The sequence below is a fragment of the Excalfactoria chinensis genome, chromosome 1 (genome assembly GCF_039878825.1).
Source record: "Excalfactoria chinensis isolate bCotChi1 chromosome 1, bCotChi1.hap2, whole genome shotgun sequence".
NCBI lineage: Eukaryota > Metazoa > Chordata > Aves > Galliformes > Phasianidae > Excalfactoria > Excalfactoria chinensis.
This window is the reverse complement of record NC_092825.1, coordinates 147,504,110-147,531,375: the sequence shown is the minus strand read 5'-3', so window position 1 is coordinate 147,531,375 and position 27,266 is coordinate 147,504,110. Positions and strand designations below refer to the sequence as shown.

General features: G+C 34.1%; 1 protein-coding gene across 7 annotated transcripts in view; it reads right to left on the bottom strand.

Annotated features, from left to right (window-relative positions):
- The window catches only part of DACH1 (dachshund family transcription factor 1), a 350,269-nt gene that overhangs the window by 94,550 nt on the left and 228,453 nt on the right, over positions 1-27,266 (bottom strand). For 2 of the 7 annotated variants that reach the window (XM_072354869.1, XM_072354855.1), the window contains exons 4-7: positions 20,343-20,498; positions 19,677-19,849; positions 7,111-7,246; positions 4,891-5,028 (exon numbers count right to left, since the gene is read on the bottom strand). In XM_072354869.1, the coding sequence (XP_072210970.1) occupies positions 4,891-5,028; positions 7,111-7,246; positions 19,677-19,849; positions 20,343-20,498 (603 nt within the window). The remainder of the gene's footprint in view (positions 1-4,890; positions 5,029-7,110; positions 7,247-19,676; positions 19,850-20,342; positions 20,499-27,266) is intronic. The other 5 variants (XM_072354896.1, XM_072354877.1, XM_072354906.1 and 2 more) reach the window with 3 other exon arrangements.

Below are 27,266 nucleotides of genomic sequence, written 5' to 3'. Positions count from 1 at the left end.
AAAAGACAAAGATATTAGATTCATCTTCAAAGTGGAGAAGCTTTTTCAAAAAAAAAAAAAATAATAATAATAATATACAAAGTTGAAAGAGGGAACAAATCAACCTGTTTCTCTTTGAACTATGATAATACTGGTCCACCTCAGAGGAAAAACCCAAACTTTCTGCAGTTACGGAAAAAATACCTTCAAGAATTTATTGTGACTATACATTTGGTCAGGTGTTGTAATGGCAAAAAGCATAGGATAAAATGTCAATTTACATAAAAATTACTCATACTGTTTGCAAGGGAGCACTAAGTGTAGGCTGCAGTTGTCAGTTCAGGCTATCCAAAAGTGATTCTTTGTTACTTAGCATTTTAAACATTTAAGAAAAAAGTAAAGACCACAGGGCAGATTATTAGCACTTTGTTTAATGTTTTACATTTTAGCACAAGTTTTCTGTGCAAGAAAAAATACAGGCTTTCTGGCTTCTTTACTAGTAAATAATTTAGGAAAAAAATCTTGCAATTTCATTTTTCCATTAACTCTTATAGTTTTTAATGTACTTTAAACATTCTTTGGCCTCTTGGGCTGAATGAAGAGGCACACCAACAGCCACTGACCAAAGATTATTTCGGTGATATCAGCTTTCATTTAGTGCACCTCTCTGTTATCTGTGAGGTTACAAACTTGACTATATGTATTGTGTAGAGCCTTGGAAACAGTGAAAGCTCAAATCAAGACTCATTTCACAATGTGCTAAATAATGAAAATAAACAGACTGAACTCAGTATCGTAAGGAATTGAAAACTAATATTTTAAGATGAAAAAAAAAAAAACAAAAAACAAAAAACAAACAAACAAAAAAAAACACTTAAAAAGTAGAGTGAGCACAGAACTGAAACATATCAATTATATTTGCAGACAGATACCCGTCAAGGTCTCTTAATTACCTTCTAGTTCCATTAAAATGGAATATTCTGTAAAGACAGAATGTATAAGAATATTTTAGAAAAAAAATCACAAAGAAATATTGTTTGCATATCTCTCCATATAAACGCATGCAAAAATGAACACATATTTTTACATTATATTTACATACGGTGTAGCTGGGCAGTAGAGCTGTGAATGAAAATTGCCTTTAAAGTCAACTGCCAACAACATCTGGGAAAGAGGTTTTTTTTCAGAGAAATAGCTAAAATCATAAGAATGAGCAGAAACATAATTTAGGCAAAGTTCTGGAGCATTTCTCTGCAGATTTTGCTTGAGAACAGGTCGAGCAGAAGAAAATCTTTGATGATGTTACAATTTCCTCAACTTTTATTGCATGGATTCATTATAGTCACACTTTAATTGCTGCTATCATAGTAGTCAAGATGAGGTTGCTATTGATTATCTGAAAATTACTTAAGAAATTTCCCTCTATATCAAAGGTAAAAGCATTTCTGAAAGAAATAATTTGGCTTCTTTATGAACATGGTGAATATTTTATATTTTGTTATAGAAAACAGCACGCACATTTCCAACAAGAGAGTGTCCTTCCCATAACACCTCAAATAACATATTCAATTTAAAATGTAAGCATGACATTCAGGCTTCATTTGCTGTTGGTGTCAATCTAAAAAAATATAAATTGATGCAGACAGAAAATTCTAATCTGATGCCCTAAGGCCAGATTCAATAGAAGACTTAGGCATCTAAATTTGGTGTTAAATCAAGTAACTTTTAGGTGTTTGTCCCCCAGAATCATACCCTGAGCTGAAGTGTGAATGGAGCTTACATTCCAACATACTGCATAAGGTAGGAACTGCAATTATCTGTTGGGGAGGGCGGGCGGTTAAGCAGTCACCGCCCACCCCCAACATCCACTAACAGAATCCAAGCCAGGTACTTCAATAGATACCAGGTATCTATTAAAGTTAACAAGTGAAATTGTAGTTTGCCTAAGCCAATATAAAATACAGCACAGCTATGTGAACATAGCAAAGAAAGGAACTCTGTGAAATGGATCAAGCTATAGATTCCACCTTTCACATGCACTAAGACCGGAGTGCAGGGTTGGAAGAGAAAAGGGATGATGTTAAAATATACTTCCTCTTTTATACAACATACAGTGGTTACAGATTTGTTCAGAGTATGTGTCACAACTTCAGTTCTCTTTTCTGTCCAGAAGGAATAAGAATCTACGCTTCCAACCTTAAAGAGGGCAGGGATAAGAAGTTAACTTCCAAGCCACTGACTATTTTGAACTCTTTTGTTGAAAGACTTCAGACCAACAAGCAAGAAAAATGTAAGATTTAAGTCATCTTAAGCTTAGGTTTGCTGGTACTTTCTCCTTTTTATGCTTTTTTGAGATTTCATAAACAAAAACACTAAATGGGGTAACAAGAATTCAGACACTAGAAAGCTATTATTTTCACAGTTTCATATGGGGAGATCTGCAGGACCTGAGATATGACCTGAGCAGAAGTTCAGCACTTTCAATCTTTGTACTAGTAACAAAAATCCACCTAAGAACTAAGTAATACAATATACCTCAGCAGAAATTTAGGGACTATCCAGAGCAAACTGCTATGTTCATAGATACTTTACTGTACCTGAAAAGATTCAGTCTCTTAATTTTAAGATAACAAATTGAATGGATCCTTATGCTTCACAAGTCCTTTTTAGCTCTAATTATTTTATAATCTATAATAAATCATAGGTTACAAACTTAAATACTCGTTTTTGATGAACACTGAAGATATTTTGACAATTTATTTTATTTTATTTTATTTTATTTTATTTTATTTTATTTATTATTTTTTTTAATTGGAAGAAGATACATGAAGAAAATAGGCAGCGCCCTTATACCAAGCAGGATTTCCCAGGCTCTCACAGGCTCAATTAAAAAACATTTTGTAGTTGTAGCTGATAAATTCATGCCAACAAATGTTTAGAAGAAAATGAAGCAATGTTTAAATGCTCGTAATACCTATTCAGAATATCTCTTTTCCTCTGATTTATTTTTCTTTTGATCCAGGTAATGAGGATGATGTCTTCAACTTTGAGAGTACTACTTCCTATCCATGCTTGTTAGTATTTTTTAACACAACTGCATTCTAACTGATTTGCAGTGGTAAGCAACAGTTTTGAAATCGGATTGCAAGCTCACAGTGACGGAATTAGATAATTACTATCTCCAGAAATATCTATAAGCTAAATCACTTGTTTTAATACAGATTAGATCAGCATTAAAGTTACAGGATTGGTAACAGAAACATGATAAATCTAGTTGTGACAAAAAAACAAATTTTAATTTACCCTATCAATCTAGATAGCCCATAAATACTTACTATAACTTTGATAGGCTGGAACAGAAGGAAAAAAACAAAACAAAATAAAACAAAAATAATAAAAACCAAAACAAAACACCATCACAACAAATCAAAACAAACAAATAACAACAACGACAACAAAAACACAACTAGAAAATAGATTTGTACTAAAGAAGGAAAAACAAACAAACAAACAAAAAAAACACAACTATTTTCTCATCATTCTCAGCACTTTTGCTGAGAACAGACTTTACAAAAAACGTGAACTGGATATTTGGAATATTACTGCCTTGTTTATACAAAGCCTTTTTTTTTTTTTAAAATGAACAATGTATAGAACAGTAGCAATTCTCACTATGTACATCTTTTTGCCAGATTTACCAGCCTGATTATACTTAAGTGAGTAACTTCAAAGGCTGAAAAAAATCATTTATGGAAATGCAAAACAAACCTATTTGATCACACCATATTTCACAGCAGGGATACAATTTGTAGGGCTGAGTGAGGGCATAGTGTAAGCTAAAACAGGTTGTGTGTTCAATGAACCAAACTAAATGGTTAATATAAAAGAAATGTTTCCATTAATTTTTTGGGGTAATCCTATTAAATATGCCACCTGTCCAGAATAGAAGTGTCCAGATATTATTTTTTTTTCATATTTCACCGTTCAAGCACAAAGCAGAGAAAGCATCACCTAATAGCTCTTAAAATGTAAAATACAACACAAAATGTCATATTTTGAAATCTTCACTGAAGAGAATTTCCCTAGCTGTTTCAATATGTGACCGTTACACTTTTAATTTTCTCTCTCACTGTTCTCAATTAAGTGTTTGGTTTATTTTTTTCTGATAAGCCCCAAAATACCTCTTCAACTGATTTTTCTTATTTCTCACATCCCCTCCAACAAAATGTTTCTTGTCCATTAAAAACATTTAAAATTTGTATTTATTTAGTAAACTTGATGCATGAAATATACCTTTTAAATTCAACCACTCCTCCAAAATATCCTGTAACAACCCTGTGCAGGAACATAACTTTGAATATCAATAGAGATTAAATGGTGTCATAATCAGTATAAGTGCATGTGGACTATTCACCTAGATCAAACACTTTGGTCATATACTCAATTAAATTTAAATCCCATTATATAATGTGTACCAGCCTCATTTTATGCAATTCCCTAATTTAATGACTTGGTATTAGCCTTTTTTCTTTTTGCACACATGGACTAATTTTCACGGTGCTCAGTTCCTTTGGGAAGTAGGTCATTAAAGTCAACTGGATGGAGACAGAAACTTAATACCTAAACAGTCTTGTACAAGGGCCAGAAACACAACAGTACTATAAAACTGTTTTTCACTCATCCCTCTTTGTAATATCTGTGAAATTCCCACCTCATATAAATATTGCTCATTAATGTCAAGGACCACAAAACAGAAAAATCTGAAAAGCTATCATTCTGTTATAACTAAATTACCAAAACACCAACAATAAGCAGAGTATAAAATAAATCACAATTTTTACTGAGCTACTGAAAAAAATAAAAATAAATAAAAATTGCAGTGGAATAGTTAAGTCCTAATATTCATATTACCTTTCTCAATGTGTATTCTTTTTGACTCATGTCCCATGTCATGACCAGCCAGATCACCTTCTTTAGGCCCAGGAAGGACATTAGGTGACAAACCCATCAGCATTTGGTTCATAGATAGCCCATTCTGATGGACAGCTGCTAGACAAAAGCACACACAGAAATAAGATCGATCATTACATGAAGAATATTTATTTCTAATTATTTTACCTACTCTTCCTCTTAATTATACAAAAAATCTAGTAATCATAAGGTTACTTAATTAGTGCAATCAGCATATAGACAGTGAGCCAGTTTCTTCTCATTATACTTTTCTAAAACTGGTTCATTTTAGAAAGAAGAATTCAGTATTTCTGGACTCAGTTGGATATTTTCTTGTTTATTTAACAAGAACTGAAATTCCAATCAAAACAATCTGGAAAAGAACAGAAGGCTCCAAGGGAGACATTTATTGCATGGGGTATAGTTAGCTGTACAAAAGTTATTTTATGTATTATCTAAATTAAGCACTGTGGTCTTCCAGGTAAGAAATCACTGTTTTTCAGAAATGTATTGCACAACATCAGATCTGAAAATCAGACAGCTAGAAATCTACAAGAACAGCTCTAAGAATCCCACAAACCCAGAAACTCCTAGAAGGCATAAAATATCCCTAAATTATCCCTAAAAATTGCATTTGCAACGGTCTTGGTCCATTTTCAATGCATCCTTTTTTCATAGGTAGCTCATATTTCTTAGTAGTCATCTTATTCTTGCTGGTACCACAAAAGCAGATGTACTTAAAAATCAGCTGTGATGATAACAAATCAGATAGGATGGAAAAGAATTGTTTCTTTCAGTAAGTTACTGAAGTGATCCAGTATTTAAGGAATTTTGTTATGATCATTACTGGGCGAGACAACAGGCTGAGCTTCCACTCTTGTCTGCTGGTAGGTAAGTAGACAAAATTAAAGGAGAAATCCACTTATGAAAAACTGTAATACCTTAGCAAAAACAATAGCAATTGTTCTGTTTACTTTTTTATTCAAAAATACATTTATTAGTTGTAATAAATATATAACTCAAATCTATCTATCTATATATATGTATATATACATATAACTTTTTTTTTTCTTTTTCTTTTTTTTTTTTAAGTATTTTACTTATGAATTCATAAAAAAATCGGGAAACAGATCGAAGTATATGGCATACTAGTCTAATCTACACTCTCAATTATCCAAGTGATAAGAAAACAGAATTCTCAGCTTGTCATGGTCAGGCCTCATTTATTTTTTTGGTAACTCATTTTTCATCACAAAGTAATGACAGATCTTTCATCTGAAAGTCAGTGAAGAACTAGTTTCCTGAATCTGCAGAGTTTGAATGGAAACAGTCTAGAAAACTCGTGTTTGCATCTAATCAATATGTCTATGTACTTCATAGCTATTTCGTAGCCCTCATTTTATACGCTAAGTTCTTCAGTTCTACCTGCTAAAAAATTGCACTGTGGAAAGATGCCTTAAAAGCATAAAAATCTGCAGTTGAGCAATAACAAAGGAAATGGATAATTTAAATATAAATTTAATATCCTAAAATAACTGGCATTTGAAACTGTAGATTCTAACCTAGAATAGTATTGAGCCCATTGTTTCTGTCACATAATTTACGTCCCCTACACAGGGCCTTAATAAAAATGGTATTGCTCTGCAACATCATGGTTTCATTTTACCTCACCCCATGTGAACTATGAGGTAATAACACTCTTTGTATCAATTCTTACCATTTTACATTTCAAGAATTTACAAAGTATACATATTTTTAATTGATTTACACTTCTTTTCTCTTTTTTCCCAAGTAATTCTGTGATGTAAAATGCTGCTTATGAAGCCAGATTCAATTCAGAAATCAAACTAGAATAGCCAAATTAAATAAAACTTTAAATAAAAAAGGCTTACAGCTGTATGTTCAGCTGTAAAAACTAATCTAGCAAACTGGTTCCTGGCTGTCATTCATATCTTTTATCTTTATGTTTAATATGACATGATGGCAGTTTATATCAGTACCTGGTATTACAGGTATTACGATACTGCTAACTGGGCTCATGAAGTTGGGAAACGGTCATTGCAGCTGAACTTCTAAACAAGATACCTGTGAGATCTACTTAAGATGAGGGCATTTTGATTAGAAAAAACAGCTGCACCTAATCAAATTTAAAGTGGTAACAAGGAGAATAATGTGACCTACGGATTCTGTCTGAAGAGCTCTCAGTCCGTGCAGGAGAGCTGGACACACTGCTGCTTCGATGAGAGGATGGATGGCTGCCAGGTCTTCGGCCCTCTTCAAGAGAAGGAGCAGGAGAAGGGCTGTCTGGAACACGTTCCTATACCCCATGAAAAATAAGTTTTAAAAAAAGGCATGTTAAAACTTGGCTTCCAAGGATCATTTCCCTAAACTGCATACCCTTCCTAAATCAAAACCTTTTTCTTCCATCGAGGTGTCCAGAATTTGCAAAGTATTCTCGAAGGGAACTTTACAGTTTTAGGACTGAAAACTCATGTTAGTATGCTATGTGAGAGCTGCTCATCCTGTCAGGATTTTAAATTTTCTTCTGGTCTACTTATAAAGACACAGGTTTTGCTTTGCTTTTGGGTTTTCTTTTAGTAACTTAAATTGGCATGCTGCTGAATTAGAAATATATGTTTTGTTTACTAGCTTACAGACATTAGCCTTATAGGATGTGAAATAAATAATACTTTACTAAATAAATAAAGGCCAGTCACTGCTGTTTTAACCCATGATTAATTGTATTCCCTAACTTAGTATCAAGGGTGTTTTTGAGAAAAGTGTTTTTAAAGAACTGCTATGGATTATAAAGAAAACTGGACCAGAGTCTGAGTGTCTTCCAAATGATGGAACACAAATCAGGAAGGAAACATACTTTGAGAATTAATGTTTTGCACCTTTGTCCTTATCAGTTCTTCAAAATGTGGAAAAATGCCCACCATCATTCTTATATCCAGAGGAAAACATGTCACAACAGCTGGGAGGAGCTACAATGAACTTCAATATGCCCTTTGATTTTGAAAGTCACAGCATGAAGACTGTGACAGCGTGGACTGCACTTTTTGCTATGTGAAATCTGTCAACATGCACCAGAGCAATTTACCCAATATTTACTCACAACTTTGAATGAAATAATGAACAATAGTGCAGAATGAAATAATGAACAATAGTGCAGAACAGTTCTTCCCAGAAAAATCACTATCTTTCACTGCAGTTTGCTAAAATAGGTGTGAGTTATGTTGGTGTGGCCAAGTAATTATAAAAACAGATAATTTTTAAGTAGCAATTCTGAGTTCAAATGCACAAATGCACTAAAATCTTTCAGTAACGAAATAATGCACTTTGTATGTTCAATAACATGTATTAAAACTTCCAGTTACAAATATCTTGAAACAGTTTTTCTGAAAAGAGAATCATGCTCCTCACAGTCTACATTGATTTTGTAACAGTAATTATTCTTCATGCATAGCAGTAAGATGAATGTTAATTCTGTTGAATGCATTCCTATGACGCTTAGCAGCACAACTATTTACAGTAATCAATAGATTTGTTCCAGGTAAGCTTTACAATAAATGTCTGTTAAATTTGCAAAGGGACTCAATGGGCCTATTAATGAAGTGGGAGAAGACCTTTCAGAACAGTGCTTCAAAATGTTTAAGTAGTTAATAATCTCAGATTTTTAAGTCAAAAACATTGATGAGAATAGTTTAACTGCATCATAGCTCTAGACATATTTTGACTTTGATTGTGTTTATATATCCATGAACTGGGTATTCAAGAGGAGGATTATAACACAGATGCTTTCCAAATGTAGAAGATTTATTTCTTTAGATTTAGGAGGATTTAAGTATGCACAACGTACAGATTTGGTATGAATTGGAACACAGTATATTTAATCATTAAATTAATACATAATTTCACTGTTTGGCTTACAGTGCATTGTTCTTAGAAGGGTTTCATTAAAATGAAATCCAGTGAGCATGTAAGATTTGAATACAGAGCTGCAGAGTAAATTAATTTATTTAAACAGCTTAATTTGTTTATCCTATTTATTTATGTGTGCTTTTACAGCACGCATTATGAGACGGTGAGAGTAAAAGGAATTTACAGGACAACAAAATATAATTATTGTGCAAACAAAACAGATAATGAGTTTTATTCACATATAATATGACACAGCAGACAAACTCTATGAGAAAACTAAATACACTGGCTTTATCAATTCATTTGTAAAAGGCCCTTTAATTCCATGAAAAAGAAAAAAAAAAAAAAAAAAGGATTAAACTATGCAGAATGTATTAATCGAATAACTTAACTCATTTTTATATCCTTGCTTCATAATTCCACAATCAATAATACAGTCTATACCAATTTTTCGTCATTATCAAAACTAGCTGCAGTAAGAAATGGAAGTTCTGCTACTAAGATATGGAAATACTCCGTAACTCTAAAAAGTCAGAGTGATAAATAATGGCTTTGAAATAACAATATAAGCATTCTCCCTTATTTTGTGTATAAAATAAAGACTCTATCTGTGGTAAAATATTAACTTCACATTTACAGTGGCTTCATTTTAAAGTTCCTCAGGAAAGAAAATGTGCAAAACAGTGTTCACTAGATAACTCAGGTGATCAGAACTTTTTTATAAATTCTGCACAGTGCCAGTTAAGTTTGTGTGAAAAGAATTTACTATGTTAGAATCCTTATAGTAGGATTATGTTACTTGACTACCAGCAAACAAAACCAGTAAGTACAAAAAACAAAACAAAACAAAAAAAAACAAAAACAAAACAACAGCAAAAAAAAAAAAAAAAAACCTGTATAAATTTAGTTTATAATTTTTTGCTAAAATCTGTTTTGCTTGAAATAGACACATCTGCATTTTGATATTGAAATGTAGTTTAGACATGTTAAATAGATATGAAACTTCAGAGACACCTATCCTTTGAATGAAGGGGTTTCTCAATCGAATGAGATACAGACGATAAAGTCATTGTAGTCTCATCCAAAACCGAATATCATGGATCAGTTCAAGCGCACATGTGCAAGCACTGAGTTCTGTTTCAAACATCAAAGGATTCTGAGATGTCCATGTCAGGCTCACATGATCTACAACAGATGACCTGTCATCTTCAGGAGTGGCAGCAAAAAGCCTAAAAGCATTATGCTTGCACACACTGGCTGATATGCTGAACACAACTGCCAGTATTTACCAGAAAACAATATATGCAGAATTCACAGAATCACAGAATCACAGAATTGTAGGGGTTGGAAGTGACCTCTAGAGATCAATTGAGTCCAACCCCCCTGCCAAAGCAGGTTCCCTACACCAGAAATATTTATGACATGCAAAATGTAACCCCAACTAGCCACATTTTTTTCCTCATTTCATTTTTTTTTTTTTTTTTTTTTTTTAAACATTACTTGTTTCTACGTGTACTTATGAGAAAAAGTGATGGCAACTTAGGACACATGTTGCAATTTGAGATATGGTGACACAGTTTTTCCAAATAGACAGGTCTTCCAATCGAGCATCAGAACTGAAAGCCATAAAGCCATACTAAGCAAACAAATTACACACTCTTAAGGAACAAATCTGGAGAGTTCTTTAGTTCAATGTTCTTTACAATCTGATAGAAATAATGAATTCTGAATATTTAAGAATCTGATGTTTAACACTTCTAAAAATTATCCTAGCATATACAAAGCTTCACTATAAGGACTGCAGTGTCCTTTCCAGTACTCTTACTCCACTGACGCTACAAGTCACATACCCTCAATATTAGTCCACTTAATAATTAGCAGAATTGTTCTTGCGACAATGGGCTTTTTTTTTTACTTATGAAGAACAGAGCTTTTAACAGAGAGATCAACAGTCAGCTCTAGAATTAGAAGCCACTCATGTTTTCCAAAAATACCACATTACCCACAACTTAATATCATCTCAGTTTCTTCATGTAAAATAAGGATGTCTTGCTGTACTTAACAACATTCCTCTACATTTTTAGAAAAACACTTCACATAGATGCAAAGACCATGTAACATGAGCCCATACTACAAGATGCCAAGACCATACTATAAATTCCTTCTAAATTATCACTGATTAAGATTTATCTGAATATATCAGTAATTGCATTCAGAAAGCCATACTTTCTTCCCAATATAATATATGTCCTTCTATTCAGATTTTCATTTTTTGAACAGTGCATCAATACCAGAAGTCTTTCTCAAAACCTACCATCAGATAAACTTGATGATATTCAGTTGTTGGTGCCTATAACACTACCCAAGATTATATATTTCAGGGAAACACAGGGTTAATCCGTCTGCTCTTAAGATGGAAAAGGAAGTGTATATTCAAGGATCTCATCATCTCAGTCATTCCCTCAAGCATATTTTTATTCTTTGCCATCCCCATTCCAGAATCCTTCTGACAAAATTTGAATCTACAAACTTCCAATAACCAACCACTTTTGCACGTACAGCCTTAATCTTCTGCATATTCCTCCTCTAAAGCTACCTGAAGGTATTTCCAGTCTCAGCTTTCTGCTGTGTTCTAGTTTGCTTTTCTGTACAACTCATCTCTTGAGCCTGATTCCTTTCATTTTTGGCATGGACTGAGTAGTAGACATGCAACTATGAGTATCTGAACATGTACATCACTATTAAAACTACTGAGCTGTCTTGATGCTCCTCAGTGATGAATAAACTCCATTAAGGATGTTTATGCTTTAAGACATTAAAATGCAGGAGACAAAACTGCTTAGTTGCAGTGTCATACTTTTCTGTAGTTTCAGTGACTTCTTACTGGAGGATGAATACATGACAAAAATTATTTCATACATGGTTAATTTTCAACTTTTAAAAATATTAAAAAGATATCAAGCAAACAAACAACAACAACAACAAAAACAAAAACAGAACACACTTGTTATTAGAAGAGATTATAACATTTTGAACTTTCTGTGAAGTCATCTGGCTTCCAGTGGTGTTTGTTGTTGTTGTTGTTGTCGTTGTTTGTTTCTTTTTTTCTAGTATGATTATAATAATCTTCAAAATGACCAAAGCAAAGACTTCTTCAGACACCATTTGAACTCAAGTGAGAAGCATTTCCAAGCTTTCTTGCCAAATGACATACTTATCTGACACTGTATTAGTTAAAAAATTGAACTCCTTGACAATTTTTTGTACTTTTTATATAGGGTGCTTTTATAGTTTAATCTTTTTCTGAGTTTCAGACTACAAATCAGAGTTTATTACAAAAATTTGAAAATGAGATGGGATAATAAGTATTTCCTATCTTCCACAGTCACTAGTAAAATTGATGTTAACAAACTGAATGCTATGTTTATTTTCCATGTCCTTACTTGATTAACATCATCAGCTTGAAAAAGATCTTGCTCATGTCCCACTCATGCAAATGCTGTTTCTCATCTGTTTCTTATCAATATACTTCTAAACTCAGTCAAAAATCATGAATTTAAAAATTTTTTGTTATTAATTTTATGAATTTTTAAAATACTAGATTTATTTTCTGAAAATAACATAATTGGCACTAGCATTTTCTCCTATTTTTGAGCATCTTGAATTCTGTTGTCTTTTGAACTAATTTAAGATAATCTGATTTCCATTTTGCTTTTTAATCCACAATTTTTCACTGATTTTACCTCATATCTGATTATTATTTCCATCATAATATTGTAAAGACGCAACACAAAATGTGGAAAGAAATTAATAGGAAAAAGGACTGTATGTTTACTTTGTGATTATAGGGAACATTAGTAAAAGTTAACTGTCAAGAAGTAAAAATAGAAGACTTCAAAGAAATTGTTTAACAGTACTTCAAACAAATCCTTTGAAATCAACCATAAATATAGTGATCCAGACAGGCACTAAGTTTCACAGGACCAGGACATTATTGACTATTTATTTATTTATTATGTGGATGTACCTTCTTCATTTTTGAGTGTATTTTTTTTCTGAATTTGCAAATTATATTTGCTTTGGAAAATGCATGTTTTGGATTAAAAATTCAGAGTATTCTTCTGAGGCCTTCAGCATTCATATGCAAACATAGTATAATACAAAAAGCCTCTTCAAACTGAATTATGTATCCCTTTTGCACTGGCAACTTGACAGAATTTTCCTTCTTCTTTTTAATTATCTACTCTTATCTGTAAAGCAACCATCCAAGTTCAGGAAGCAGCAGTAAGAATTCATTCCTCATATTCAATTCAAACTGTACATCCAGCCAAACACCAAGAATGAGATTCATCTGACTAAATGCAGTTGTCTACAGTACAAATGTCTACTTCTGAGCTAGTCACCCTGGGCTCATTTTTTACTCATACATTTACACCTCCAAGGTACAATTCACCTCCCTCTAAAGTAGCAATCTAAAACAGGCCCGATAAGTTGTGTCATAGAAGACAGCAAAATGAATCCCATTCATTGTACCTCATGGCCATTTTGCATCACATTAATCTTCCATCACATACATAGTTCCCTGTTACACACATGCAAATTGCCAAACAAAAAAAAAAATGACTACCTTCGCTATATCGTTTGCTATCTGTAGCTACCTATTCATATGAGCATATGGATGTTTTTAGCTTCAAACTGTGTGCAAGAAATATATTTATTTAAGTAAAATAATTTCATTTTATTAAAAAAAAAAAAAAAAGACATTATTCCCAGTCAGAACCTGCCAGAAACTGTTTGCTAAGTTCAAAATAAAGCAATCAGTTTTAAAACTCAAATACATAATTTTGATTACACAAATAGAATAATTAAAATGAGACACTGTTCTCCAATATAAAGCTGATTAAGCCATAATATATGAGTTCAGCTGCACTTTGACCTAAGATTTTTTTTACGCTAAATGAACAAGATGTGCATAGATGTTTTCATATACATATTTATATTAACTCAAAATAATAAAAGTAAATGATCCTGACTAGTTTGGAGATTCTCGCTGTTATACAGAAGTTCATAAGTACAATGTTAAGGTATCCTATTCTCTGTGGTCATGAAGACCCCAAATAAAATAGTAAAATGAAATAGTAGCATTTTATAATATACTGGATATTTCAGGAGCTAATAAAAATAAAAGGATTTATTGTAGAGTATTTACTATATTTACGTTACTGCTACTGCTGAAGTATTTACCTAGACTGTTTTTTTTGTTTGTTTGTTTTTTGTTTTGTTTTGTTTTTTAATATGAAATCAAATTTCATAGAAACTTATCATAGAATGGGTTATATTGGAAGGAATCTTGAAGATCATCCAGTTCTAGCCCCTTTGCCACGGGCAATGTAGCCACCCATCAGAACAAACCACCCAGAGCCCCATACAATCTGGTCTTGAGCACCTCCAGGAATGGGGCATGCACGGATTCTCCAGACAGACTGTGCCAGTGCCTCACTGCCCTCTGAGTATATTTTTTTTTCCTAATGTCTAACCTAGATTTTCTCTCTTTCTCCTCCTTTAGTTTAAAGCCATTCCCCCTCGTCCTGTCACTTATCATACCACATAAATTGTCAGCCTGCTTGTAAGCTCCCCTCAAGTACTGGAAGGCCACAATGAGGTCTCCTCAAAGTTGTCTCTTCTCCAGGCTGGATGAGCCCAACTCCCTCAACCTGTCTGCACACAAGAGGTGCATCAGCCCTTTGATCTTCATAGCCTGAAGACATATTTTAAAACAAATCTGTCAGGTGCTATCTTGATTAAATAATTCAATAGTCAGTGTCTGGTTTTGGATGAAAAGATACAACCTCATAAACAAGTGTAAAGCAACCAGTGCTGTGGTATACATTGAAAAAGTTATTTTCATTTATTTAGTATGCAGTGGAGAGCTGCTGTGTTGATGGTTACTTTTTCAGCTTCAGTTACTTTTTCATTTCTCACTACATTCTTACTTTCTTCCGTAAGTTAGGCAGCTATAGTGCAACTTCTGATTCTGCTGCTCTGTTTTAACTATTACAAAATAGAATTATCTCAAGTTACTGTTAATATGAGGCATGAACTTTATATTTTCATATATCTTTCTGCTGGCTGAAAAAACTTATGCGGTGAAATTGCTAACAAGTGAAACCTTTGAAACCATGGGCAAGTTATGGCAGCCACCTCACGTCTCAAGCATCCCCAAGTCACAGCTGTCATATTGCTATTCACTGCTGTCAGAATCTGCTATTCCTGCTTCTTGTTGCCCTCCTCTTATACATCCAACTCATATACCTAAACATTCCATTCAAAAAAGACATCTAGTGTTTGCCTCATGATTGAAAGGGTACAATACTCTTCCAAAATATAACTTTGGAGATTTTATCAGTGCTAACTCCAATTCCAAACTGTTGCTATCTAAGGCTTCACTTCTAATTTTGTCTTAGTCTCTCTTCTTCTGAACACAGCAGAATAAAACGTTTGGCTAAAGCATAATCTTAGCTATATTCCAATTTCTTATTATGAAGAAATGAATACAACCCAGTAATAGAAAGATATTCAAAGTTTTATGAATTTAAAGATAACAACACTAACTCTGAACACAGTGAATTGAAAGGAAAGGCCTGCAAATAATCAAAATATTGTGGCATTGTTTGAAGAGTCAGTTCTTCCATCCAGTGAACTGGCAGATTTATAAGCTAGAGACACAAAGACTTAACTTTTTTCTCAGTTACTTAAGTAGATAAAGTGATTTTGGATTATTACTTTGCAGAGTAGAGATTTATATTAGGGAACCTAACTTTCAGAGTTTAAACTCGTATACATTTCAGTGTGCCCCCGGTGGCGCAGTGGTATAAAGTGCTGCTTGCAGCACCGGAGGGCCGGGGTTTGAATCCCCCCTGTGGTACAGGGGGTAGAAGTGCCGCTTCGCTACACAGAGGGCTCGAAACCCGGGAGTTGGACTCGATGATCTCTAAGGTCCCTTCCAACTCACACGATACTATGATACTATGATACATCTTATACCGTACCTTTGAATCTACAAGGGATATTCCAGAAATAATTCCCTCTTATTTAATGATGTTGGCCCACAGTGTCAGAGGCAGATGCTAGGGGAACAGCAGTAGAGGCTGACCTTCCCCGCCAACATTCCACTACATTTTGTTGTCATGTGACAGATCGCAACAGAGGGATAGTCTGCCAAAATGGCGTCAGACAGGGAAGCACATATGGAGCAAAGATGTATCACTGAACTCCTCCACGTGGAAAACATGGCACCCAGTGACATTCATTGAGCCTCGCTGAATGTGTTTGGAGACCAAATAGTTGATGTGAGCACAGTTAGGTGAAGGAAGGTGCATTTCATCAGTGACAACAGTGATGGTGAGTCACTTCCATTGGTGCAGATTTTACATGTGTAGTGTGTATGTTCTTGTTCATCACTGGTGAAAAAAACACAGCTAATGGTGATGACTGTGTTGAAAACAGAAGTAGCTGAAAATCTGGTCTATCTATAAGTGTTATTATGTTCTCTGAATCTGTTGTAGTTTCTATGGAAAAAAAAATCAGAGGCATTACTTTCAGAGTGATCTACATACACTGACATTTCAGGTTATGATGATGAACTCTAATATCATGATTCACAGTCTTTTAAAAACAGTTTGTGGAAAAAATAGTCACTGAAGAAAAATATTTAAGTAAAATAAGGGTTAAAAGATTAATCCAGAAGATAATGAAAACAAAAAGTCTAAAAAATTAGCAACAGAAGAAATGAAGATATGCCTCTAATAATAAACACTTTTATGAAAGAGAGCAAATTCACTATTTACCCATTCTTATAAAAATAAAGAAAAAACAGCTTTGTCCTTCTCACTTACAACTATTCTTTACAATATTTATTTTAGTTGCAGTATAAGTTATTATTCATCACCAGTGCAAGGTTCAGAAAGTATGCTGATCAGAGTTTGATTCTCATCTGCTCACTCAGTGCGTAAAACTTAACAGACACTAAGCTTATCACCTCTGGCTGTTCCTAGTGAGGGGTAGGTAAATTACCAATGACATTATGTCCATGTTCATGGGAAGAAAATTCCCCAAATGTTGACTTTATGCTTTCATGTTGATCAGGTTTCTCTTTCAATCCTGTTTGCTATTAAAAAATAAGATCACACTTATTTGGCTGTTGTCTCTGTCCACGTGATCATATTCATCTCTCCTAGGCAAAAGCAGAGGACATAAATGTGGACATATGGTGTTTCACAAAGGTGTTGAAGAGTAGGAACGTGTATCAGATCTTAAGCACTCATAATATTACTAAAATGATTATATGCAGGAAGATTTTACACTTAGATGAGTTCTGGATGGTAGATAATCACTCTTATTTACATATCTACATTTAGTATAAATGTATTGAGGACAAATGTTACAGGTTGTGACTGAAGGTGATACTTTGATAGTGACTGAAAATAGCAAAATTAGATGTACAAACTTTGAAAAATATGCATTTCATTCCTGAGTGAGCATACACTTCAAAAATAGAACAAATGTAAATTTGGCCATCTAAAAACACTCTGTTGTAAATCCACAACTTTCTAATTTATGGTTATGTAAAAATCAGGTGGGAACATGAAACCTGGTTTGCTAAATAACGCACAAGATGTTATGCCAGGAGCTGCAAAAAAGTTGGCTTCTATGATGAAGATTTTACTAGAATAAATAAAAGATGGTTGAATTTTCAAATTACATGAGCAGATAAAGAAGATATAAATAGCATCAATTATTAATATAAACATATGCCTAAATAAGCCACATTTTTGAAACAAACAAACAAACAAACAAACAAAAACTTTCCGGTTACAAAACACTACTAAAATGTTTCAATATCAAAGTTGTTAGTTACTTTCAGAACCTTCACCTAGGTTAACTAGATGAGCTACGAGAATGAACTTTGATGACTTTAAGGATAAGAAAAATAATCTGCTACAGTGCTGTTTATGGTTAAAATAATACACATAGTTACAGGATGATAGTCTCTCTTTCAGAGTCCAATACTTTTGAACCTATTAAACAGCTGTAGATCTGATGAACCAGGCCACCTTTGTAGCCCTCTGCTGGACTCCTTCCTGGAGATCCCTGTCTTTTTTATACCGGGGAGCCCAGAACTGGATATAGTACTCCAGGTGAGGCCTGACCAGGCAAAGGAGAGGGGATCACCTCCACAGACCTGCTGACCACACCCTTTTTTATGCACCCCAGCATGCCACTGGCCTTTTTGACCACCTGGGCAAAGTGATGGCTCATGGCCAACCTGTTGTCCACCAGGACCCCCAGGTCCCTCTCTGCAGAGCTCCTCTCCAGCAGGTCATCCCCCAACCTGTACTGGTGCATGCATTTATTCCTCTCTAAATGCAAAACTCTATACTTGCTTCTGTTAAACCTCATCTGGTTCCTCTCTGCTAAGCTCTCCAGTCTGTTCAGGTTTTGCTGAATGGCAGCACTACCTTCAGGTGTACCAGCCATTCCTCCCAGCTTTGTATCATAAGCAAACTTGCACTTACAAAAGATAGCTCAAGTGAAAACAGAAGAACAACGATGCAGAAACTACCATACAAGCAAACTGAACTTTCAGCAGAGCATACAAATATCCACCTTAAGAGTATGATAGACATTAGGGAGATAACTGACATAGCACCTCAACAAACAATTCTTCTAAAAGCAATGTCTGTACACTCTGTATCATCAAAGATATGCCAGTGGTGCCACTGTAGGCCTCCAGTGGAGATCTTACATTTCAAAGTGCAGATAACAAAATTAGGTCAACAAATCATATTTTTCTAGACTAGCCTCAACTCTTTTGACTGAATGGCACAAGCATGTTGAATGTCTCAATGAGCTGACTTTTTTTTTTCACTCTAATTAAATCATCTGGAACTTCAAAACCTTTGTAATTCCTAATTTGAATGTCTAAAGATTTTACATTCACTCAATTCTTCTCAGAGGAATTGCAGTAAAGCGTAGATTTCATAGTCATAAAGTATCAAATAACCTTGCCATCGTGTCCTCTTCTAACATATGGAAGTTTGTACACAAGTCTGTGTACATTTTAAAACTTATTTATGTATATGTAGTGGTAAAGGAGAAATGACTGTATAATGAATACAGACCATTCTCAGTCAGAATGAGGGAAAAGACAGTCTACTACATAGCTCCACAACCAAATTACTCTGGGCTGGAGGCTGCTGCTCTTGAAGGCAATAAAACTTAACACGAGTAGGAAGTTTCAGGCTGAAATTTCTCTACAATACTACTACTGTTCTGGTCTGGGGATTATTGGGTCTGTTCTGCACAACTTTAATGCATTCTTTTACAGCATTAGGCAATTAAGAGGCAAAGTATCAAGCCTTTCAGCCTTCTGCAGGTGCTTGGAGTATCTGCTGAAATGCTTAGAATTACAATTTGAAAGAATAGACAGTCTTGATCTGTTCCAATTTAACAATGAAGAATTCTTTTACTTGACATGTTGAGGAACATGCTACTTGATTACAGACTGTTGAGCACAAGAAATCGCAAAGTGGTTTATTCTGTATGAAAGCAGTCTCAAGTTGAGCACTGTTTTAATATTGATTATGAGAGGGGAGAACCAAGAAGGTAAAACTGGACACCAGCAGCCTACTTCTCAGAGCTACAAAAACTGTTTTTTTTTATACATACTGACTTCATGACTTACCTTAAAATGTCTACCAGCTATCCATCTTTGTAAAAGACATGAATGTGCAGCATTTTTACCTCTATTTTAATATCATTACCTTAATAACAGATGTCTCAACTCTGGATGGAGGACTCTGCACTTGTGCTGCTGCTGCCATGTTGGCAATGGTACTAAGGTGATTCATCTGGCTCATTGCCATTGTGACAGACGCTGGAGGTAGGCTCACAGGAATTAGTGGGTGGGGCATCATCATAAACGGAAGTTCCAATCCTGGAGGAAAAAGAAGAAAAGAAGGAAATAGGTTTATTTATTTTTGCATTTTAAATTTTTTCTCATAATGGACAAGACTAATGGATGGTTAACATTTCAAGCAGAAATGTGTTGGTTCTTCTCTGGGTTATACAGGTGTAAATCACAAGCAACAACAGAGGGCTTTTAGACACAAGACTATACCTCTTAACTTGTTCATATAAATATAATGTTGTACAGTATGATTGATAAACAACAGTAGCTTATTAGGTTTTCTGATATATTCTGCAAGGTGCCTTAGCAATGCATTACTATGCAATTTATACACAGGTTATCAAAGTTTTGCATACGTATTTGTTCTTTCTCATCTCCATTTCTCCTGGTGGTAACTCTGAAGGAGATATTCTAACATTCCCCACATCTTTGATTTTTGATAGCCTATTTATGTAAACAGAAAATAAAGAAAAGAATTGGAAAACTGCTGGTATTAGCGCTGAAAGACATCAACCCGTACCATTTGGCAGAAGGTGGTTCTGTTGAAGAGGGTTGAGAGGATGGCTAACTGGAACATTATGCTGTCCAGGCAAGTTGGGGTGGTTAATAGAGGCCTGTGATCCTTGGGTGGGGGGAGACTGAAGTTTTTCTTTATCCCAAGAACCATCACTGCTGCCTGTGGGGAATGAATATATATTATTTGGATGAAGGAGGACCCTAAAATTTTAGATGTCTGAATATTAAAGGGAGGCCAGTAATTTAACTTTTTGTGCAAGGAATAGTTTTTATTTTATTTTTTGAATATGTGGGGTGGGGGAAGGACTTTTTTGAGGCTTTGTTGTTTGCTTGTTTTTTCACCAACTAAAGAAGAAGTAAGGATAAATTTTCAAGTCTAGCCAGAGCACAAACCTAAATGTATTAGAGTTATGCTCCTTCATGTGAAGTTTGTGTTTGATGTATTAATATTTTTACACATACTTTTGCCATTGATATTAAGTGGAAAAAAAACTATTTGCAAAATTTGTTTTATATGTGCTTATTAAGTCTAAAACAACGAATTTTGCCTGTTATGTCAATACAAATTCAAACCACATTATTATTTCTTTTGTATTCATGAATGAACAAACACTGTAGAAATTAATTAAAAAAATCAGTTACTGAATACGTTCATACACGCCTGGTGTACATTTTAGTGTTGAATATTCAATTTCTGTTTCATATGATTAATTAAAATATATGCAATTATTTAATGATTCCTGAAGTCTTTTGCTAGAGGAACAGAATGTGGAAAAATTAGAGTTGAGATGAGCTCCAACATTTGTGAAATATTCTTTTTTATTATTGCAGATTCCCTGATAAAAAAATAACCATGGGATTAAATGGGAGAATACAATTAAAGGACACTTACTTAAAAATATTAATTTTTAGATTTGTTCTGAAAACATATTCTTCATTGTGCACACAAAGATGCAGTGTTGAGACTGACCATGCCTACACATTCAGAGTTTGTAGGTATTTCATACACAATCAGTAAACAATGTTTGAATATATTAATATCCCTAATTGCATGCATTCTCAGCAGAATTGATACACATCAAGAATATATGATCTATCCCCTTTTCCTATAGCATGCAATGCCATCTTCCTTACTGGAACTTGCTACAACTTTCATGAGAACTGATAAGTCTTGATAAGTCAAAACTGATTTAGTCTAAATTTAGCACTAGGGATTATAGTGAAGTGCATATTTCTAAATGTTTTCCTGCATACGTCTTACTACCTGATAAACAGGGCCTGAAAAAAGAACAAAACCTAACAGCACCTTGTCCTCACTTTGGTAGAAAAGGGATTAGCACATTAGTCTTGATTTTTTATTTTTATTTTTTTTTTTTTTTACATCATTTTTATGGGATGGCAAAAGCACAGAAGTTGGTAGAATTCCAATTTAATTTCTCTACATCTATTAAAAACCTGATTGTAAGAGCTGTACAACTCAGTTTATAATGAAAAAACACTCCATTATTGCTGTGATTTTCTTTCCCTTGTTACTTCATGAAGATAGTTAAGGCTCAATATAAATCCTAAGTCATTAGCTCAATACTATCTCAATCCCAGCATAAATTGTTCAGAAGTAGGTAATGAAAATTCAGTCCAAACTCCCAAAATCAAAGAAAGCAATTTCATGAAACAATGAAAAGAATCAATTATGTTAGATATTTTTATTATTTTACAAAAATTGTCATCACCTTTATGCAGTGTATGTAGCCACTCTGATTAATCTGTCTGGAGTCTTGCCACCTTTGGTAAGTGAATATATTTTCTCAAATTCTGAGAACAACTGAATACATACGTAAATGAAAGAACTTAATAGCAGCAGGAAAAAAAAAAAAAAAATCTTGAAATTTCTAGTTGGTTTTTTTTTTTTTTTGTGTATTGTTGCTGTGACATACACATTTCATTTAATCTAATGTTCATTCAGTAAAAATTCTGACCATAGAAATAAGAATTAAACACAAAAAGTGAGTTCATCTCAATTAATTTAAGACAAAATGTAGGTGTTGATACCAGCATGTATTTAACAGAAGAGGACAGGTAGCAGCAAAGGGCCATTCAACCCATCTTTGAGTACATAAAATGTTTAAGTGCTTTTATGATGCTTAGGGCTTCATTACAAAAGAACCACCAAAAATCTGACTATATAATGTCATATACTGGGCACAAAGAAGTCCAATCTAAGTTTTTGCACCCATTAAGGAAAAGTTTAGGAACTTTCTTTCTGGTGGATGTTGCATCAGAATACATCCTGCTTGTCCATGCAGCTCCCATTTCATGCTCATTGCTGTCTTGCTGTAGCTAATGTGCAGCCAACGTAAGTCCTGTGTGTTGGTTGGTTAGTTTAATACAAGTGGAACTATCATGTGATTCAGATGAAATCAGTACTGCCTGGTGACCAGGTAATGCCAACATGCACACTTGCCTACACGAAATGGAGAGGGAAAGACCACAGGAGACAAATGGAAAGAATGCCCTCTGGGCTTGGCTACATCTTTTCAGTAAATGCAGAGAAAGCTTTTACAGATGGATTAGACTTTTACGGCTTAAGTAAGATGAATCTAGGCCAAAATGTTTTGCTTTTGTAGCTACAAATTCCCCAATCACCATCCACTGAAAACTATTATTTGGACATTTCTGTTCTTTAAAATAAGTAGAAAAGTACACACAGTTGGTAAAATACGTTTCACACCTGGGGCAAAATTCTTGAATTTACACTTAAAGTTATTGAATTCTTAACCAGGACAGCATTTTACAAATCCTTTAAGTATTTTTCCTCTTAACTTTCCCATAGAAATATGCTGACATACATATGTGCCATTTATATACAGAATATATAGAGAGATTACATATATATATATATAATATACAACATGTTAGTGAATATATGAGCATTTGTTAACATGATAGACACAGAAAACTTTTGTATTTCCATCTCATAGAGCTGGTGAACTCCCAGTGATATTTTCCCTATTAACTACAGAGATTATCTGCAGTACAGTTAATTTAATATTATACACTGATGCTCAGTATGAAGATGGGTGTCAATTCCACTGTAAACTTTCCTAATGCAGTCACTGAAAGTTGCAAGGTTAGTCAAAGATTGCCAGTTATGGTACTGATTATGTGGCTCAGAAATCAGAGCTTTTTAAAATTAGTACCCCTTTCTGCTTCCAAACTATAATGTCTGCTATTTCAGAATGATATCAAAGCCAATAATAAACTGGGATAGAGAATACAAGCTTCAGATAGCAAAGCACTAATGTTAGTGTCTAGTCAACGACAGATTGCTTAATACTTGTAGTTTGGTATTGTCTGTGAAGATTTGTTTATAATGAGTCCTAGAATCCAAACCATAATATTAGGAACCACTTTCAAACTACATGCTGTTGCACTCCTGAACACTTTTAAGTGGACAGACAGAAACAAGTAGTCCTGGCCATTTGCTGTGTTTTTCTTACATTAGTTAAGCATAACCATTTTCCACTCAGAGGAAACAGTAAATTTCATTAATGTCAAAGCAAAATAAATTTAATTCCATGGACACTACTCACTGTCTGCACAACTAAGTGCTAAGTGCTAGCTACATGTTCTGTCACTATTTGTATTTTATTTAGTCTTAAGGCATACACTGTTACCGAAGAGCATAAAAAATGTGTTTCCTTTTTCCTCATCACTTGTTGCCCTGCTGGAGGCATATGTTTTTTTCCAGTTTTCATCAGTAGTTGTCAAGTCTTTGTAATAGGATTAAAAGTCTGGACACCTGATATCCCTGGGTGCTGCAGTTCACCCTCATAAAAGCTGTTTGCTTTAAATTGAGAGAAAATCATTTTTAGTGGCATAATTAATTAAATTATGCAAAGTATTCCAGATTCAGCACAACACTTTCTGAAGCAGCAACTGGAAGCTCTACATTGCATTCAAACTTACACTGCATTTCAACTGATGCTGCACTAGGCTGACCAGAGTAGCATTTTCAAGGCTTTCTAGCACAAGGGACTTGATTTGGAAATGTAGATGCTTAATGTTAAGTGTTCAAACTCCATACATGAGCGCTTTAAAAGGCAACCCAGTAGCCAGCTATGTCTTTCATGTGCTAAAGTGCACTTAAAAGTTTGAAACTGAAGTTCCAAATGTTAGTACACATTTAACAACTGAGCTCAAAATGTCTCATCATGAACCGTCTGATGGAACAAAAATGACAATACATGTTAATAATTTAAGAGATTACAGAATTGAGTGTTTTTCCCAGTAACTAATATTCCAGCATGTATTTTCCATAACATCAACTACTTTCTCCCATAATGAGCAGTTATGCAACAAACCATTATTTGTACACTAAACTGGATATGTAAGAGCCTGATGCCTGGATTATTTGTACTCATTAGTAGCACAATTAGGTAGCTAAGGATGGTAATAATAAACAAAAATAATTTTGGACTGGAAAGTAATGCAGCCAAGTAAAAGAAAATGAAGCAGAAAACTAGACTGTATGCTATCAGCCTTGCGAACTCTGATTTAAGCACATTAGATTCATTTTTAGAAACTCATCTCCTATTTCTTTATTCCTTTTCCTTTTCTTTTCTCATTCTGTTCCATTTAGCATTCAGTTTGTCTAAATTAATGTTCCTACAAAAGTAAGCTAAGGATCTAGAGAACTGTTGAGCTCACTTCATCAGAGGTAGGTATCTTTGGTCAGCTGAATCTGAATCTCATGGCTCTAGTGACTGCAGTGACTCTCCTCCCAGACTCAGTTCAGTTCCCCAAACACACACCATATGAGACAGCTAAAATGATTTTTCATTTTCTCACAGGGTTGGTGAGTACAACACGGTGCCTGCAAGTCACCTGGAGATGGAATTAAGGCAGCATACTCCTGGGTATCTAAAATAGTAGAAACATACCCATGTCTAAGCAACTAAGTCAAACTTGTCTTGATGACAGGTGAATTTTAAAGTTAAAACTAGATCATCTTTCAGGCCCTCAAGTCTTCTCTTTGTTTCATTAAAAAACTTGTTTATTTTATGGCATCTTGGAGAGGACTCTGCTTATCTGTACGCAAGTGAGTTCTGGCCCTAGCTCAGAGCCTGAAACAGTTAATATTATTACATACACGGGCAGTGTCATGTGGCAAAAAGACAAAGGAGTCTGAATTTCTACTACCAACTCAAACCTATTTATTTGTTTGTTCATTTATTTTTGGTATTACTGATCTTCTTTCAGTCCCCCTAATCTTTCAAACAAGCCTGCTGTTATCTCCTGTGTTTGCTGAAACAAATTGTATCTCAGCAACGATTACCAAACAAAGCATCAGTATCAGCTGTGTTGGCTCATTTTTCTGAAGTGGACTATTCTTCACTATCTGCACTATTTATGTCCACTGGAAAATATGCATAATAGCATGTTAAAAGTCAGTAATCTTAGCATGTGATGTTGTGGAAGCTCTCATGCTACTCTTCAAATCAAATCCTTCTTCTTTAGACTTGATTGCTATAGATTTGTGATTTCGTTGTTGTATAATTCAATTTGGTCTGCTGAAATCAACTTTAGCCCTTGTTTCCTTACCTGCTACCTTACCTACCAAAACAGTATTGTGAGAATCATAAAGAACAGACATTTATAGATAAGAATACTTTTATAAGGCCTCTGTGTCACTGCTTTTAAAAGCAAATAAAACTTTGCATTATGTAAATAGTGTCTGTCTCATACTGCTGATATCTTAAAAATAGCATTATTACCTCTTCTGAGATCACAAAATGTATGGGAGAACAACTGCTGTCACATAGGGAAATCATAAGTTTCCCAAGCGTTCCCTGCAACACTTTATGTTATGTTCTACTGTAAGCATTCTTCTTCTTTTTTTTTTTTTTCTTTTTCTTTTTTTTTCTTTTCTTTTTTTTTCTTTTTTCTCCTCATGAAGCTTTGCCTTGTTGTTTTAAGGTTAGATAATTGTGCTTATGCTCTTAAATAAACCATGAGCAATCCAGCCTGATAATTGAAAGTTTTTCAAATTTTATCTAACATAGTGGACTTATGGGCCTGGTATTTGTAGTTCTGCTGTTGCAATTACAGTGAACAAATAGATATAGAAAATAATTCTGATAAATAAATAAATAAAATAAGACTACTTATTTGATACACGTTTTCCCACAGACATGTAAAAAGAAATTATGAGAACCTTTGTAATCACATATACTTTCTTCTTTGCAGACAACAGACTCAAACTCAAAAGAAAAAGGAGTTTTTGGCCTCCAACATATTGACTGCTTCTTTTACTGTCTTAATTTTATTACATAAGTTTTTCTTGGCCATGAGAGAGAAATGATAACCATAGTTTGCACTGCAAGCCAGACTTGTTCCCACTTTACTTCACTTATCATATTTAACTTCTGATAAATAAAAATTGCAGTACAAACAAGTAATTCTGGGAAATAAGATAGAATTGTACAAGCTGAATATCAGAGTACATATACTTAATCATGAATTACAAAAAATTGAATTTATATAGAGTAGTAAGTGAAATAATTTTTACAGTGGCAGTGAATCCCATAGAATATATATTTCATACTTTACACTAATCCTTCATTATTTCACCAAAGAGATTAACACAGGAAAAGCTTTTTTAAAATTCAATGTAATGAATAATGAAACTGTCCAATGCAAGTGAAAGCTCGGCAGCTCAGTCATAGGCTGTGTGACATTTGCCTAAAAATAAACCTTCCATTTGTCTCCTTCCACAAATACTTCAATTTATTTCATTTCATAGATGCTATAAGGTTTATTAGGATAGTTATAAAATGCTGTATGATAAGAGTGCAGGTACCTCCTTGAGGTAGAGTTTTTATGATGTAACTATTGATGTGCTATAAGAAATCAACCAAAATAAGCACAT